This window comes from Numida meleagris, chromosome 4, assembly GCF_002078875.1.
Source record: "Numida meleagris isolate 19003 breed g44 Domestic line chromosome 4, NumMel1.0, whole genome shotgun sequence".
NCBI lineage: Eukaryota > Metazoa > Chordata > Aves > Galliformes > Numididae > Numida > Numida meleagris.
Window position 1 is genome coordinate 62,400,145 of NC_034412.1, and position 14,754 is coordinate 62,414,898.

The following is a 14,754-nucleotide window of genomic DNA, read 5'->3' on the forward strand; positions in this document are numbered from 1 at the left end:
TGTGATTTAACAGATGGATAAAAGAACAACAGCAAGCATGCCCAGTAATCCATGGATCATAATTTCAGAATTGCTGGTTTAGTCCTCTAAACCCTAGAAAACATCAAATTGTTCAAAAATACATTTTAAGCTCCCACTGTAAAATCAGAGGTTCTACTTAATCACATGTGATAAATTTGGAAAAGATATCTTGGCACAGTATCTATTTTGTTATATATTTAGCACTGTTAGGAATGTATTGGTAGCAATTTTTGGCTAACAAAACAGTAATATTGCACAGAGTATTTCTGTTACAAGCTTAGAAAAATGGCCTATTGTGTCATATGATATCTCATTTACAGAACTGCTGAAAATAGATTCAGAATTCAATAAGACTGGACAGATGCTGAATTGTATAAACAAACATTTAGGAACAATCCTTTCATCTAGTATAGACCAGAATTATTTTACTGTTTAAATAAACAAGGTATTGAAAAATAAACAGACTTGTTCATTAGGAAAAATAATAATAATAATTTGCTCCCTCCCCCCAAATCTGCATTTTCTAGTCTGAAAATTTTGGCAACAAAAGCCCTATTCTTAACGCAATGGGAAAGAGATACAGGAGGACTTCATGTACATTTTAAGCCTTTTGTAGCCATGTATTTATCATGATCTGCATTTGGCTCCAGCAGGATTCAAACTCTCCACTTCAGATGACAGCAAAAAATGTCAAAACTCAATCAATGTCTGACACATTACTTCAGTCTACTGGATTACTGTTGATTAAATAGGAACAAAACAAAACAAAAGTAGCTCCGTTTCTCAGTGTGAAAGTACATCCCTCATGAAACAGGAATGCTCAAGCATATACTGCTTGTGCTGCTAGAGTAGAGTCACAAAGCATTTTGTCTTACTTTAGTGGACATGGAGTGTGAGGCACCTGCCTCTAGGAGTACTGATGCAACATCAACTTGTCCCTCTCTGGCAGAGATGTGCAGTGGTGTGTATCCATTGGTTGTTGCAGCATCAGGGTGGGCCATGTGCTGTAGCAGAAGCTGGACGATCTCTGTTTTACCCAAGCGAGAGGCAATGTGCAGTGGAGTCTGTTCTTCCTACAACTCAAATCGAGTAGATAATTAGCACAGGCAGAATTATCCTGAACTCAATATGTTTTATACCAATAAAAATTTCTATGTATTTGTCTTGGAAAAATGATAAGAAGTGATAGCAAACAAAAGCAGTAAAAGAGGGCTTACAGGTTGATTTTTGGGATGAGATTCAGATTATAACAGAAAGAGAAGAAGTATAAAGAAAAGCATTATTTTTCTTTTCTCAGTAAGATGACACATAGCTCTCCCATCACTTACTCTCCTTTGTGTTCTTAATTTGTTATACACCAGCTACCTTGCTCTGCAAATGGTCTCTTTGTTTTCATAATATAGCACTAACTGCTATCAGAATGCCTGATGTTTGGATTTAGGATATTGCCATGCACCTTCTCACTTAGATGGAACAGCTGTTGCTGGCATATTGTACTGGGTCTGCCTGGGACTGGAGCTAATTTTCTTCTAGTAGCTCATATGGTGCTGTGCTTTAGATTTGTGACCAAAATGGTGTTGCTAACATACCAGTGGTTTAGGTATTGCTGAGCAGTGCTTACACAGTATCAAGGCCTTCTTAGTTGGAAGGTGACACAGCCAGGACAGCTGGTCTGAATGGACCAAGTAGATAATCCATTCCTTGTAATGTCATACCTAGCAATAAAACTAGAGGGTGAGCTTTTCCAAAAGAGCTGTTGCTTGGAGACTGGCTGAGCACTGATCTGCTTGTGGGAGGTGGTGAGTGATTGCCTTTGCGTCTCTTGTAGGGGGAGGGCTTGTTTTGTTCTGTGTTCATACTGTTTTGTTATTTTTTTTTCCCCTTCTCCTTCACTTATTAAACTGTCTTTATCTCAACCCAAGAGTTTCACTCACTTTTTACCTTCTGATTGTCTACCCCTATCTGGCAAGGAAAGAGCAAGCAACATTCTATTTGGAACATCTACACAGAAATACATAACTGTTTTTGGAACTGTTTATGATTTGTTTAGTGTTGAATCCACAGATTATACAAAAATGAAATTACTTCTCCTTTGCTCCCCTGCTTCAGCTATATTTTTGAGTGAGAAAAAGCAGAAAAAAAGTTGTGAGCCGAACACCTACCCTGGCTCGGGCATCAACCAGGGCCCCGTTTCTTAGGAGACAACGAACTACTTCCACCTGCCCGGCACGTGCTGCCATGTGCAGTGCAGTTTCTCCACGCTGCAGAAAAGTAAAGAAGTTTCAGTGTCTTAAACCTCCGTGAAGAAATAGAGCTCTGATGGTGTAACTCGGCAGAGTACAGAGCGCTGTATTTCTGCCAGCTGCAACAGGGAACTAAAAAGAGTGCATGCATACACGTGCCAAACCTGGGTAGTCTGTGGTTTGCGAACTTGGTGATCCTGGACAAACATTATCTCACTACAGAAGGTCAGAATGAAAATCTTAGTTTATACAGTATTATGCCTATATATACTTGCCTGGTCACGTATGTTCCTCAGCTTTCTACATACAGGTGCATCAGCTTGCGCACCATACAGGAGAAAAGAGTACACTGAACCTGTCTCTTTCAAGGGATTGTGAGGCACACAAACCTCAAAATGGAAGGGGATTTTTCTCCAGATGGTCTCTTCCTGCACACTGTGTGGAGCTGGCAGCTTTAAAATGCCTTTCAGCAGCTGCGCACAACTGAGCTAGCATATGAAATGTGTAAAATCTGTGCTCAGCAGCATGGATCTGTCTCCAGGCTATGAAATGAACCTTGTTTCAAGCCTTCTAAAGCCAAATGAATTAGAAGGAGCATATGAAATTCTGGAAGGCTAACTGGAGTGATGTGGAATTTCATATCATGATAACGAAGTACAGGTGATACTTCTAAAGCATTTACTTTTTGCATGGGTTTGCAAAGGAACACTGAAAGTGACTATTCCTTGATGATGGTGTTTCTAGCTGAATTTTGCACAGTTCAACATTTTCTGAGCTCATTGTCATGAAGTGGACTAAAATAGTCCCTGTGCAGCTCATTGGTGTCTGGTACATTAGGTACTGGGACAGTTCTGCAATTAAGAGCTCAGCATATATCAGCATAGTTACATTATGACAATACAGCAGGACTGATGATTTCTATCTGCTAAGAGTTTTTTCTCCTTACTATAGAGCTGGAGTATATGTCATTACCATGACCGTCAAGTTAAATTGTAAGTGCCAAAATGAACACTCTTGTCAAGATCTTTTGTGCCACAGATCAGGTCTTCTCAACCTTCTGCACAGGCATAGCAAAAGAAGTAACCCGAGTTTGGCTTCTGTTATGAACTTAAAGCAAAACCTCTGGACCTAGAGTTGATTTACCAATGATCAATTTAAAATTAATGTTGGATCACCAGCTGTGATTAATAAGTAGTCAACAAACAAAATCTCACAGCCTCTGTTACAAACCATAATGCAGAATGTCATCTACATAAATTTTATTACCTGAAGAATTAACTGTTTAAAATGAGAATAAATTTTACATTTCTCACACTCTTAACAATTTATACTTGAGTTAACAACACAGTTCAGCTTTGAAAACAGTAATCCATCAGGGGACTTCAGCTTACCAAGTAAAAGCCAAGACACCTGTGTGGCACAAATTGTAAAGTGTTAAACTTTGCACAAATATGTCCAGTAACACCACCACAGTATTTTAAATTGTTTCCACAATAATTTCTTGTTGGCTTCCATCTCATCAATAAAGGTTTTATGCATGGATTGCTTTTACAAGAAAATAGAAAGCAGTAAAAGGTTTTATCAAGAAGAACCTGTTCTAATGATTCAGGCAAACAGTTTGGTGTACTGAACACTGTCACTAGGCTCCATATAAAGTTTTGCTAACTGACAGGAAAAACTGACAAACCAGCGTACCTGAATTAATACATTTTTCTTGTTATTTTCTTGTTGGGAACACTTATTTATAACATTATTTACTGATAAAGAGCTGCTTTCAAAGTGCAGATATTCAGAAGTTAAATATTTGTTCATAATGACAAATTCAAACAGTAAGATATCTACGAAATACAACTCAAGAAATCATGTTCTTTTTATTGTTATTATTCTTGGTAAGTAGGCTATTGGTATACAAACACTGATTTCTACAATAAGCCAGGTTCTGCATTTTGTTACCTCCCAAAGGTCACATTTTCTAAGTTTAAATATGTCCTTTTGCAAGGCACTAGTTCCTGGAATTTCCTGTGTAAAAGGAACATCTTGAATGTAATATTTTAACTTTTTGTTTAAGTAGGTTTAAACATTTAATACCCTTTCATTAATACAAATGACACAATTTCATTACAGCCAGCAAGGCTATACAAGCAGAAATTAGAGCCGCTTGGACATAGATTTCATCATTCCAAACTGACTTGGTTTATAATCAGCTTGGAATGTATTTGGTGAGCTTTGACCATTTTTAAGGGAAATTTTACCTACCCAGGCATTGCAGAAGAGTACACAAAACCAAAGGTGGCTTACAATGCCTACACAATAGCTATTTTCCCCTCTTCACTGTTTGGGAAAGTTGCTAGCGTAATTTGTCCTAACAAAAAATAAAGTAATGAAGTATCATTAAAATGTGACCTTTGTTTGCACCGCATGAACCCTTTTGTAGCGAGCATCACACAGATGATTCTAGTCAAAGCCATACTCACAATGTTAGTGACATCGGGAGAGGCTCCGTTCTGCAGCAGAAGGAGGACTATGTTCAAGTGGCCCATAAATGCAGCCACGTGTATTGGTGTGAGGCCCGACTGCGAAACAAAGCAAGAGCAGTTTTACTCCTCTGCACGAGCGTAGGGTAGGGGCTTCTTCGTTTAAATAAACATAAGCGAAGGTGAGGCATGACAGGAAAGAGAAAAAAAGAAGCAAAAAAGGAGAAAGAGAAGGAATGTTTCTTCAGGGTATGAAACATTTTTCTACCTCCGTTATAGCCTGGATTGAAGCCCCATATTTCACCAGGAGTTCCATGACTTTGATGCGATTTTTCTTGCAGGCAATGTGCAGTGGAGTAAAACCATTCTGTGCAAAAGACAGTCATGTTAGTTAAAAACATGCGGCTACATTTTCCACATAGCTCCATGCTGGCACACTGGGAGCAGAAGTGTTAGAGTACTAGAAGCAATTGTTCTTTAAGCACAAGAGGTTATAAGTTACAGTAATCTCCCAGTAGCCTCAAGGAGAACAAAGCAGCACTGCTGCTTTCTTCTCTAGCAACGGAAAGAAACTGAAGTTACACCTCTCAAAACCAAATACAGAGAAGCCCGTTCTGACTCACAAAGGTACACCCATGTGCATGTATGTATGCGGTTCCAAAGACTGCACGTATGTATGTGTAAGAATAACTTTGAAATCAGTTAGGGTCATTTGAGATGTATAAAGCACATTCTATACCTTTCAAAGAACAGAACAGAATATTTCTACCAGATTCCATCTCTTTTTTTCTTTATCTTGTAAGCTTGTAAGTATCTATGTATATTTATTTTGTATTTACGTATCAATATGCAGTATACTGTATTCATTTTTAAGCGTGTGTGCATTCTGCAAGGTTATCTTACATTAATAGCACTATTTCAGCTTTGGTTTCACAATACCAAGACTTCAGTCTTGCCAGATTTGTGGCCCCTCTTCCTTTATTCCTGGAAGCAAGGTATCAGCCCTCATCTGGGTTAAAATTAAATGGGATGGAGCAGGAACAGGAGAGAAAAAGGAGTGGAGAAGGGAACATCTTAAACCAGAGTTGCAGCCTAGCACTTTCAACTGTGAGACAGTAGTTTTAGTGTTTTGTTTACAATCAGTAGATATTCATCTCTTTCAAAATGCTCATTCAGTAAGATTGGGGCTCTTTCAACAAAGCATGTCTTCACATTGTATACGTAATACATGCTTTGACTTCAAGCTGTTTTTATGTATTGCTAACACAGGTTAAGCGTGTGCCTGAAGTTAAGCAAACACATTATTCTCAGCACGTGAACATTTTAGTGAAAAGCACAGGTAACACTTTTTTAATAATATCAAATAATTGCTCTACTTTCTAATAAAAAGGATCAGTATTGCTAAACACTCAACTAATAGTAAATAACTTCTAAGTGAAATCTTAGCTTGTAGAAAGAGACACGTGAAAGTCAGCTTCTGTTAAGAGAAATGTTAATTACTAGTTGATTTGAAGGTACTTAAAAGCATACAAAAATTGAAAAACTGAGAACTCATGAGGTGCTTGTATCCCCACATCATACACCAATGATTTAACTTTGCTATTCAAGTGAGAAACAGTTTGAACAGGGGACAGGAAAAGGCAGAAAAAACATTACTAACAAAAATGATGAACATCTTGAATGTGTTAAATGCCATAAACAAGCCAGAGGTGACAAGTCCCTATTGGGAGTGGAAATGAGAGAGAGGAAAACCACTCTGGAGGTAGGAGAGCAGAGAGGCAGTAGCCTGAGGGTGTACTCCTTTCCTTCCAGGATAGATGTTTCTCAGGAAGGGAGGAACAGAAGGTATATTCTTGTCATGGAAGGAAAGAAGAAAGATGCGGAGGCTAGCATACAATGTGTCTGTGTGGGCAGCTGAGGAAAGTACAGCTAAAGATAATCAGAAGACTGGGAAGAAAAACAAGAAGTCAGGATGAAAACAGCATTGAAGAAGACCAGTAAAGTGAAAATGATATTGGGAAGTATCACAGAAGAAAAACATAAGACGAAGAAGAAAGAGAGGTTATGAGAATTGCAGGTACAGAGAGGCCACGATAAATGGCAGGGCAGAAGAAAATTGCACCACTAAAGAGTGATGTGCAAGGAGGCAGGGAAGTGTACATTTCTTGGGGTAGCAGGAGCTATCACAGAAAGAAAAGTACATGCTAATATTGAAGGCAAGAAGCTGAGGAAGACATCAGAAGGGACTGCAGCAACAATGCTGTGGAAGCACTAAATACAGCAGGCAATGGCAGAGTTCTTGTCATGCATAGGTATCTCAAGTACTCAATCTTATTCTTTCCCTCATCATATGTAATATATTGGTATTTCAGATTCTTCCAGCTAACAGTTCATGGGGACACTTCCCATTAGAGAAAGTCTTGTTCGAGTTTGGATAGTTTTAGGCTCTTGAAAGTTGTTTTTTTTTCTATTTCTTAAGACGAATGTTATCTTTTTCTCTCAGTTAGGAGATAATAGTTTGTGCAGCAAGTGAAAGGAATCATACCTGTTTTCATGTAAGCATCAGAAGGACTGATTTTTAAAAAGGAAGAAACATAGCACCTAATACAAGGGACATCATAATTTGTTATAATTTGATAAATATAGACATTTTAGAAATCTAGAAATTCTAGCTTTTTAATATATTTTCTCCATGCTCATTAGCTTAATGATTCAACTGTGAGCTTTTAAAAGTGATTTGTGTATATCATATGGTATAGTATGAAGAAATAAACTATCAGTTCAACAAAATACCAGTGTGTAAGTTACCATCAGTTAAAAATGGACCCTAAAACCACAGCCACTTGTCACAGACCTAATGATGCAAGAGGTAATACTGGCAATCAGTAGGTTGTGACAATCACTGTTGTGACTGCAGCTATTCAGGGTTGCTGGAGTTTGCTGACAGCTTTCACTTAGCTTTCCTTGTAAAAGCTACTCATGTCCCCTTGGTAGGTTTGTTACATGACTCATGTGTGACAGATTTACCAGGGCACGAGCATTGGGATTTGCTCTCTTGTCCAGAAGGAGCTTGGTGACACGATAGTGACCGCAGTGTGCAGCCACGTGGAGGGCAGTCAGGTAGTCCAGCGTGACATCATCCACAGGAGCTTTGTGCTGCAGGAGATGTTTGACACATTCCACGTGGTCCCCCTGGGCCGCCATGTGAAGTGGGGAGAGCCCATTCTGTGGCAAAAGAAAACAGAATGGTAACTTCTAGCATCTCTCACTTAGATAGTGGCACATGATCAAAGAATGTCACCGTGACTTTGCAGAGTACCCTCACCACAGAGAAGGAGCTGCATCTGAGCTACAGCCAGGAAGAAAACATAACAAACTATAGCCACCCTTCCCCTTCCAGCAAATACAGGGATATTTAAAGAAACATCATATAATTAATTAAAATCAGTAAATTAACAAATGGGAAAAAATCTAAGGTTCTTGCCTCATTATTTAAAATTAAATAAAACATATATTGACCTTAAAAGACAGTTCTGGGGGTACTCATAATGATAAGACAGATGTTGTATGCTAATCAGAGAAAATGTACCTACTTACCCATCATCATCATATTATGGAACCTATATCTTTTTCTTTCAGCATTCAGTAGAACTACATTGGCAAAATCAGACCCCTGAACTACGGGGAAATAATATTTTCTACCACCAACATGGCTGGACCTTTTCTTCAAACCATAACACATGAAGAATAATGGAGGAGGGAGTTTTGCAGCCCTAACTTCAATAGATCTTTTTAAATGTTGAAATCTGTGCAAGGTAGACAATTAAAAATAATTGTTGCTATATGTGTAACAAGTAGTTTTCATAAAAAAAAATAGTATTAATATTTAGATATTGGTCAGCCTCCAGTTTGGAACCACCTGTTTCTGTGAGAAATTAGAAAATGAAGTTGTTTTTAAATCTAATTTAATTTTACATGCAATTAGATACTTAAAAAACACTGTATTTAAAAGTAGACTATAACATATAGACTTGAACTAACACCTGAATTGATGTGCTCAAACTGGCTGTCGCCCAGAAGAAGGGAATTATTCACTGGACAGTTCTGCTCTGCTCAGTCATCAACAGAGAGTAGATGTCCAGATGCTGCCACCGCAACTCTGATATTTTCTGCCGGCGGGCAAAATCTGCCTTTGAATGGTAACATCTGGGAATCCCTCCTGAAGCACGCACAATATGTGTGGTAGGGCCTGTTCTACGGACCCTGCCTTCTACCATTTAGTGCAGTGAAGGTATTAACAGATAGGATTTACCTAACCACATTCTCCCACCAAAGGGATCAGTGAAGCTCTATGGAATTTATTTTTTTTTTTTTTTTTTTTTTTTTACCTACACTTGCCATCTCACTGTGGATACCTCCTGTATAAAAAGATGATCCGTACTACTTGGTGCTATCAAGTGATACACAGCTTGAGCACATCCTTACTTGATGTATCTGATATGCATGCAAGCCAGTGATAAAATCTCCCCGGAAGATTACCAAGAGAAAATCTTTGGTCTCTAATAAGGATAATGGTGGCTCAGAATACACCAATTGCCCTTGTTTAGAGCTATGTTTGAGGAAGTGGGGGGCCAGTAAAGCATGCATGGTCTGAAAATGGTATTTCAACTGCCTGTTGATCTTGATCTTCCAGGGGACATCAAGCATGTCACTGCAATATTCCATCACACTGTTCTGCAACTAATGATACCAGTGACCTTTGTCAGGCACTGTGAAGTGAAGTGCTGCTCACTGGGGTTTGTTATTATGCAACAAGTGCCTTTTTCTAAATAGTTTGACCAAAGAGACAGGAAATGCATTCATGCATTCTTTTCAGGAAAAACACACTGAAATCATTTTCGAAGTATGAAATAGTCCATGAAAATTACAGGTCCTAGGTAGTTTCTATGAAGAATCAGAAAAAATCTACCACAAACAGTCTCTCAGGAGTGACTGACCCACCTTTTCCATGGCTGTAAGAAGCCACAAAAGTGAAGTGATTTCAAATTGCACTTGTGTTTAGTCTGAATTTAGTAAGGAAGTGTATACTGTTTCACATATTTGGAAAGGATAGTTCTTAATTTGCTAAGAAAATCTTATTTTTGGATCACTCTCCCCACTAATACCTTCCTTTTGACAGAACAGAAATGTCCTTGTCTTCTTCCTCCTTTCAGTAACATTAAACATTCTTTGGAAAGTTACATAGAGCCATTAACATATTCTTCCAATAAGGCACGCACCTTGGTCCTTGCAAGTAGTGGGGCACCTCGTTCCAGAAGCAGCTCCACAACTTGGTCATGTCCACTTCTTGCAGCACAGTGGAGCGGTGTGAGTCCATCCTTAAAGCAAAATGAGAGACAGTGAATGAGCACATTCCCCCCGTGTCCATCCTGGCACTCTGAGCAGCCCCTTTTGACTTCTAACTGAAGCTGGCTCCACAACATGAAGTTTCCTCCCTATTTTTAAATTGTATCGCTGAGGGACACACTAAGGTTACAGTTTCAGAGAAGTCCATTTTGTGTTGAAATTTCTCTTCAAAGAGGATAATATCAGCATGCATTGCCTCCTCCTCTCCTTCTCCTCTGCACGGCTTTGAGATTGTATTGCTTCACAGTGTAATGTACTCTGGGCCAAGGTTGCTTCATTAATCAACATTTGTCCTTTGGATTGCTTTTGATGCAGGGATGAAATAAGATACATCCATCCTGGAAAATTTACTCTAGAATTCTTTTTATTTTTTTTTCAAACAGGCAGCAGGAGAAAGATTATTTTAAAACAGAAAGGAAAAAGAGAAACCAAGAGAAGGAAATCTTTCATTTCTGAGATAGAGAACAAAGAGCTAACAATTCTTTGCTAAAATAACTGCGAGAGCTCCAAAACATTTTTTCCACTGCAAAACACTAACCTGTACCAAAAGACTTCTTTTAACTTGTTTAGTAAAGATCACAACAGCAATAACAAAAGATTCATCAGTGAGATAGGAGATTGCATTCTAGGTAATTCTGCTACAATTAAAATTTTATACAGAAAAAGACTGGAAATATGTAGCAAGAAATGTGTTTCTGTCATTAAAGAAATGACAGAAAAAAGGAAATTCACAACCCAGGTTTCATTAGAACCTGATATTGTTTAAGCATACACTCAGAAAAGTCATCAATACTTGTTCAACAGATACAATTTTACATTTATAAATGTAAAATGCTAATAGTTTTAATCACAGAGGAAGCCTTTTCTCTTTGAGACAAGCTGTTTGTCTTAGATGAAGTAGATGCTACACTCTAGGGGGCTTTCTGAAGAACCCAGTAACAGCACAATTATCAGCATGTTGGTCTGTGATAGATTTATTACTTACAGGTCAAAAAGGTAGTGAAAACGCAGTAACACAGTCTTTCTTACGCATTAGTGACCCTCCTTCATATGCAGATACACTGTTCGTCTTGCTGGAGTTTGTGAGAACACTACATCATTCTATTTTTACTTCTTCTGCTAACACACTTAAATTAAAAATAGTTCCATATTGCAACCTCATTTTGGTTAACCAAACACAGCCCTTTCATGCTCCACAAATGGTACTTCCAAGAAGCAGATCCTCTCTCATCCTCAATTTTATAAGCACAGAACGCTTTTTGGAGTTAGCAGTGCACAAAGCTCCACATCAGTGAGGAACTGAGATCTGGGAAGAATTTTTCTCCCTTATTTATCTACTGTTTGCAGAGATTTTTCAGAAACGTGTGGTGGGGTTAGGCATGCCTTGGCACTCGCTATCTCAGAAGCAGTTGCTGCATCACTAAATTCCACGGAAGCTTTGCAATGAAATTCAACGGACGGAAGATCAAACCCACAAACAGAATTAAAGGGTGTTCAGCACATAGCCAATGTGGTCAACTTAAAGGAATGGTGTATAACTAGCTTATCTGTTTCTTTCTTCTTTGCAACTACAGAGTACTTAAATCAAGCCTTTAAATGCATCACTGAGGTATATTTGCATCTCACTGCCAGAGAGATTTATACACAATTCCTATTAGCATTACTAAGGCAGGAATATGTTTCAAAAGTATTTCTAGAAAGGGTATTTATTTGGTATATCTTTCCCGTTTCTGGCCTTTTCTACTCGACATTTTAATCAAGGTGGAATGTTCACGCTCTTTATCTGCATAGTGACTTTGATGTTATTCTATTTAATTGAATAGTGAAAGAAAGGTAGAATTGTGTGAAGCCTTGGAGGGAAAAAAAAAAACTCCCCAGAAGGGAGAAAAAAGAACAATACAAGACAAGAAACACCTGGACTCCACAAGAAAGTCTAGTTAAAAGAACTAAATATTAAAAAAAAAACACTTTTCTCCTTTGTTCTTAGCTATAATTGCCTGTAAAAAATAGACTAAAAAATATATATCTAACCTATTAGTTTCTGTCCTAACTTTTATAAACATGTATCGCTTACTATCTGTGCACTTCTCTGTAGGCAAATTAAGCAATAAGTTCTGCAGCCTTCCCATGTAACTTGCTTCTCTTCCCTCTTTCTGCACTAGGTAAAACAGTATGTATATTTAAAAACTTATTGTACATTTAATACTTCAGATTCTATTTGTGCTTATGTTTTATTCAAAGACAAGGGAAACTGAAAAGAGAGTTGTACTAGAATTAGTACATAATACAATGAGGACAAGCTGATGTTAATCAACATCAAGAGAGACACTGCTGTACCAAATGAGTCTGCTTTTGCACCATTATCTATTTGCAATGATCCTCACTGCTCTGATATCTGTTGCAGGAATTTGCCTACACCCCTTTTTAATTATTCCATTGCGAGCTGGTACATCACATAGTGTGAAGAACACATGCTGACTGAAGTAACAAACGTCTTTTGACTGGACATACAACATTGGGTTGAAGAGGCGCAGACTTGAAGAACAGAAAGAGATGAGAAATTCAATGTATCTATGTCTTTAAAAGGTCAGCATTTACCCTCTCATCTCAAATATTACATATAACAGAAGTGTTTTCACCTTCCAAGTGACTTCCCGTACATGGCATTCAATTGTTCTGGTACGTGGTACTCTCCTAGCACACTATTTGCAATGTATCCAGCAGGTGGGTCACTGCTTGAAACAACACTACAATCCACACTGTACACACAGAAGTCATGAAATTCCATCGCTTTCAATTTCCTCTTAAATGGCTGTCACAAAATAGAAATTAAACTTTTGCCATTTTTTCCTGAAGATCAATCACTGGTCATTTTTTAACCCAGAAAAATCATTTTTTAATTCCACGCATGACTCCAAACTGCAGAACTCAGGCAGATAAATTATTAGGTCATTTCACAGTAATTAAAATGCTTTACTTCAGTTTACTAGAAAGATTGAAATAATAAGAAATGGCGCTTACAAGAGAGTCTTGGGAAAATAGGAAATTATGTGAGCAGTATCTTAACAGAAGGGGAGTTTTGCTCATTCGGTGCTCATTCAAATGAAGACTGTCGATAGCACTTGAAAGTCAGAGGCCAAATTATTGCAGAATTCGTCTAAACTGCAGTCGCACATTCTCATTTGTATAAGGGGTAAGATGAAATAAATGAAAGAGTAAAATGAAACCTTCCTATCCTGTACGTTTAACACGTCTAAATTTGCTTAACACATAAAAACTTTTCAGTTGTTCATTTTAACATTACTATTAAACCACAGATCTTTAAAAATGAACAAGGCAAGCCTACCTCTTGCTCTTAGCTCTCAGAGTCTTGACATAATTGAACATGCTCTAAAGTATTCCTCCAAGTACGCCCCTCAAAGTAAGGATTTGAAAAATACAGCAAAAATTATACCACGTGTTTGCCTCAGTAATAAAATATTAACTTAAATAACTCTAAATAATAGTCACTACCTACGCAGCTTGACTAGATGATCAGTACTACATCGTCCCACACTTTGTAAACATTATTTTAATCCACTAAATTTTTTATAGCCAGTATCTGTATTGTAATTAGATATTTATAATCCAGCATTCCTTTAGGAGTGGCAAATACTGCTGATGAATTATTAGTGCTCTGCGCATTTGCTAAGAGCAGGAGAAAATGTCACAGCAGCTTTACTGCAGGAATAAACACTGTAACCAGAGCATTGGCCGAGGACAGTGTTAGGATCTGAGCACAACATGGCTTAGTGACAGGAAACCCACAACCATGTTGTAAATGCAGACAGTCACATCTGCTCTGCCAGGAGACACTATTACGAAAAAACCTCAATAGGTTCCTGGAATGAGTATTAAGGGATGGCTGTAGCTCATTCACCACAATGAATAAATAAATAAATAATCCCAGAGCAAGAAAAATGAATTTCACTGTTGGCAACATTTATCAGAAATAATTCAATTTGTGCGACAACTTCAGCATCTGAGGTAGGCAGCTCCTTCTCACCTTCTGAGGGTGTTTGCATAGTCACACAAAAACAGAAATACCAGTTAGGTGAAAAGGGCCTGTGGAGAACACTGTGTTTTAAAAGTAAAAAGGGAAACAAAAAACTCAAAAAGCCTCACAATCTTGCTCTTTTTTTCCTATGCTATATAAAAAAAAAGAGACAGATTGCAAGAACTGCATTCTTAACACTGCTAAATCCCTCCAACAGTGACATGTCAACCTGATGAAGGCATCTGATTACCTTTATTGTTACTGCTACCAGAAGAAAATTATAGAAATATCTTTTTTGGCATGCTGAAATTGCTCTGTGTAAATGCTAAAATAATTCTCCCTGTAATAACCCTTTGTACGTTTCAGGAAAACTGTAAACGCTTTCCTTCCCTCAAAGTCAGAATTGATAGCTGCCACATTACTCTTGATCATATGATATTAATTTAATCAAAACTGATTTCCACCATCTTTTAGAAAGCAAGTTTCTGCGCCTGATGCCAAGCCAAAGTCTGCTTCTAAAACCAGATCCACTGGTCTGTCACAGTAAGACAGTGCAGGCCAGAAGTTTAGCCAA

The 14,754-nt window shown here is 38.0% G+C and overlaps 1 protein-coding gene across 7 annotated transcripts in view; it reads right to left on the minus strand.

Moving 5' to 3' along the window:
* Window positions 1–14,754, minus strand: part of ANK2 (ankyrin 2) — a 347,429-nt gene that overhangs the window by 91,322 nt on the left and 241,353 nt on the right. For all 7 annotated transcript variants that reach the window (XM_021394060.1, XM_021394064.1, XM_021394059.1 and 4 more), the window contains 6 exons: window positions 10,018–10,116; window positions 7,766–7,963; window positions 5,007–5,105; window positions 4,739–4,837; window positions 2,184–2,282; window positions 897–1,094 (listed from right to left, as the gene is read on the minus strand). In XM_021394060.1, the coding sequence (XP_021249735.1) occupies window positions 897–1,094; window positions 2,184–2,282; window positions 4,739–4,837; window positions 5,007–5,105; window positions 7,766–7,963; window positions 10,018–10,116 (792 nt within the window). The remainder of the gene's footprint in view (window positions 1–896; window positions 1,095–2,183; window positions 2,283–4,738; window positions 4,838–5,006; window positions 5,106–7,765; window positions 7,964–10,017; window positions 10,117–14,754) is intronic.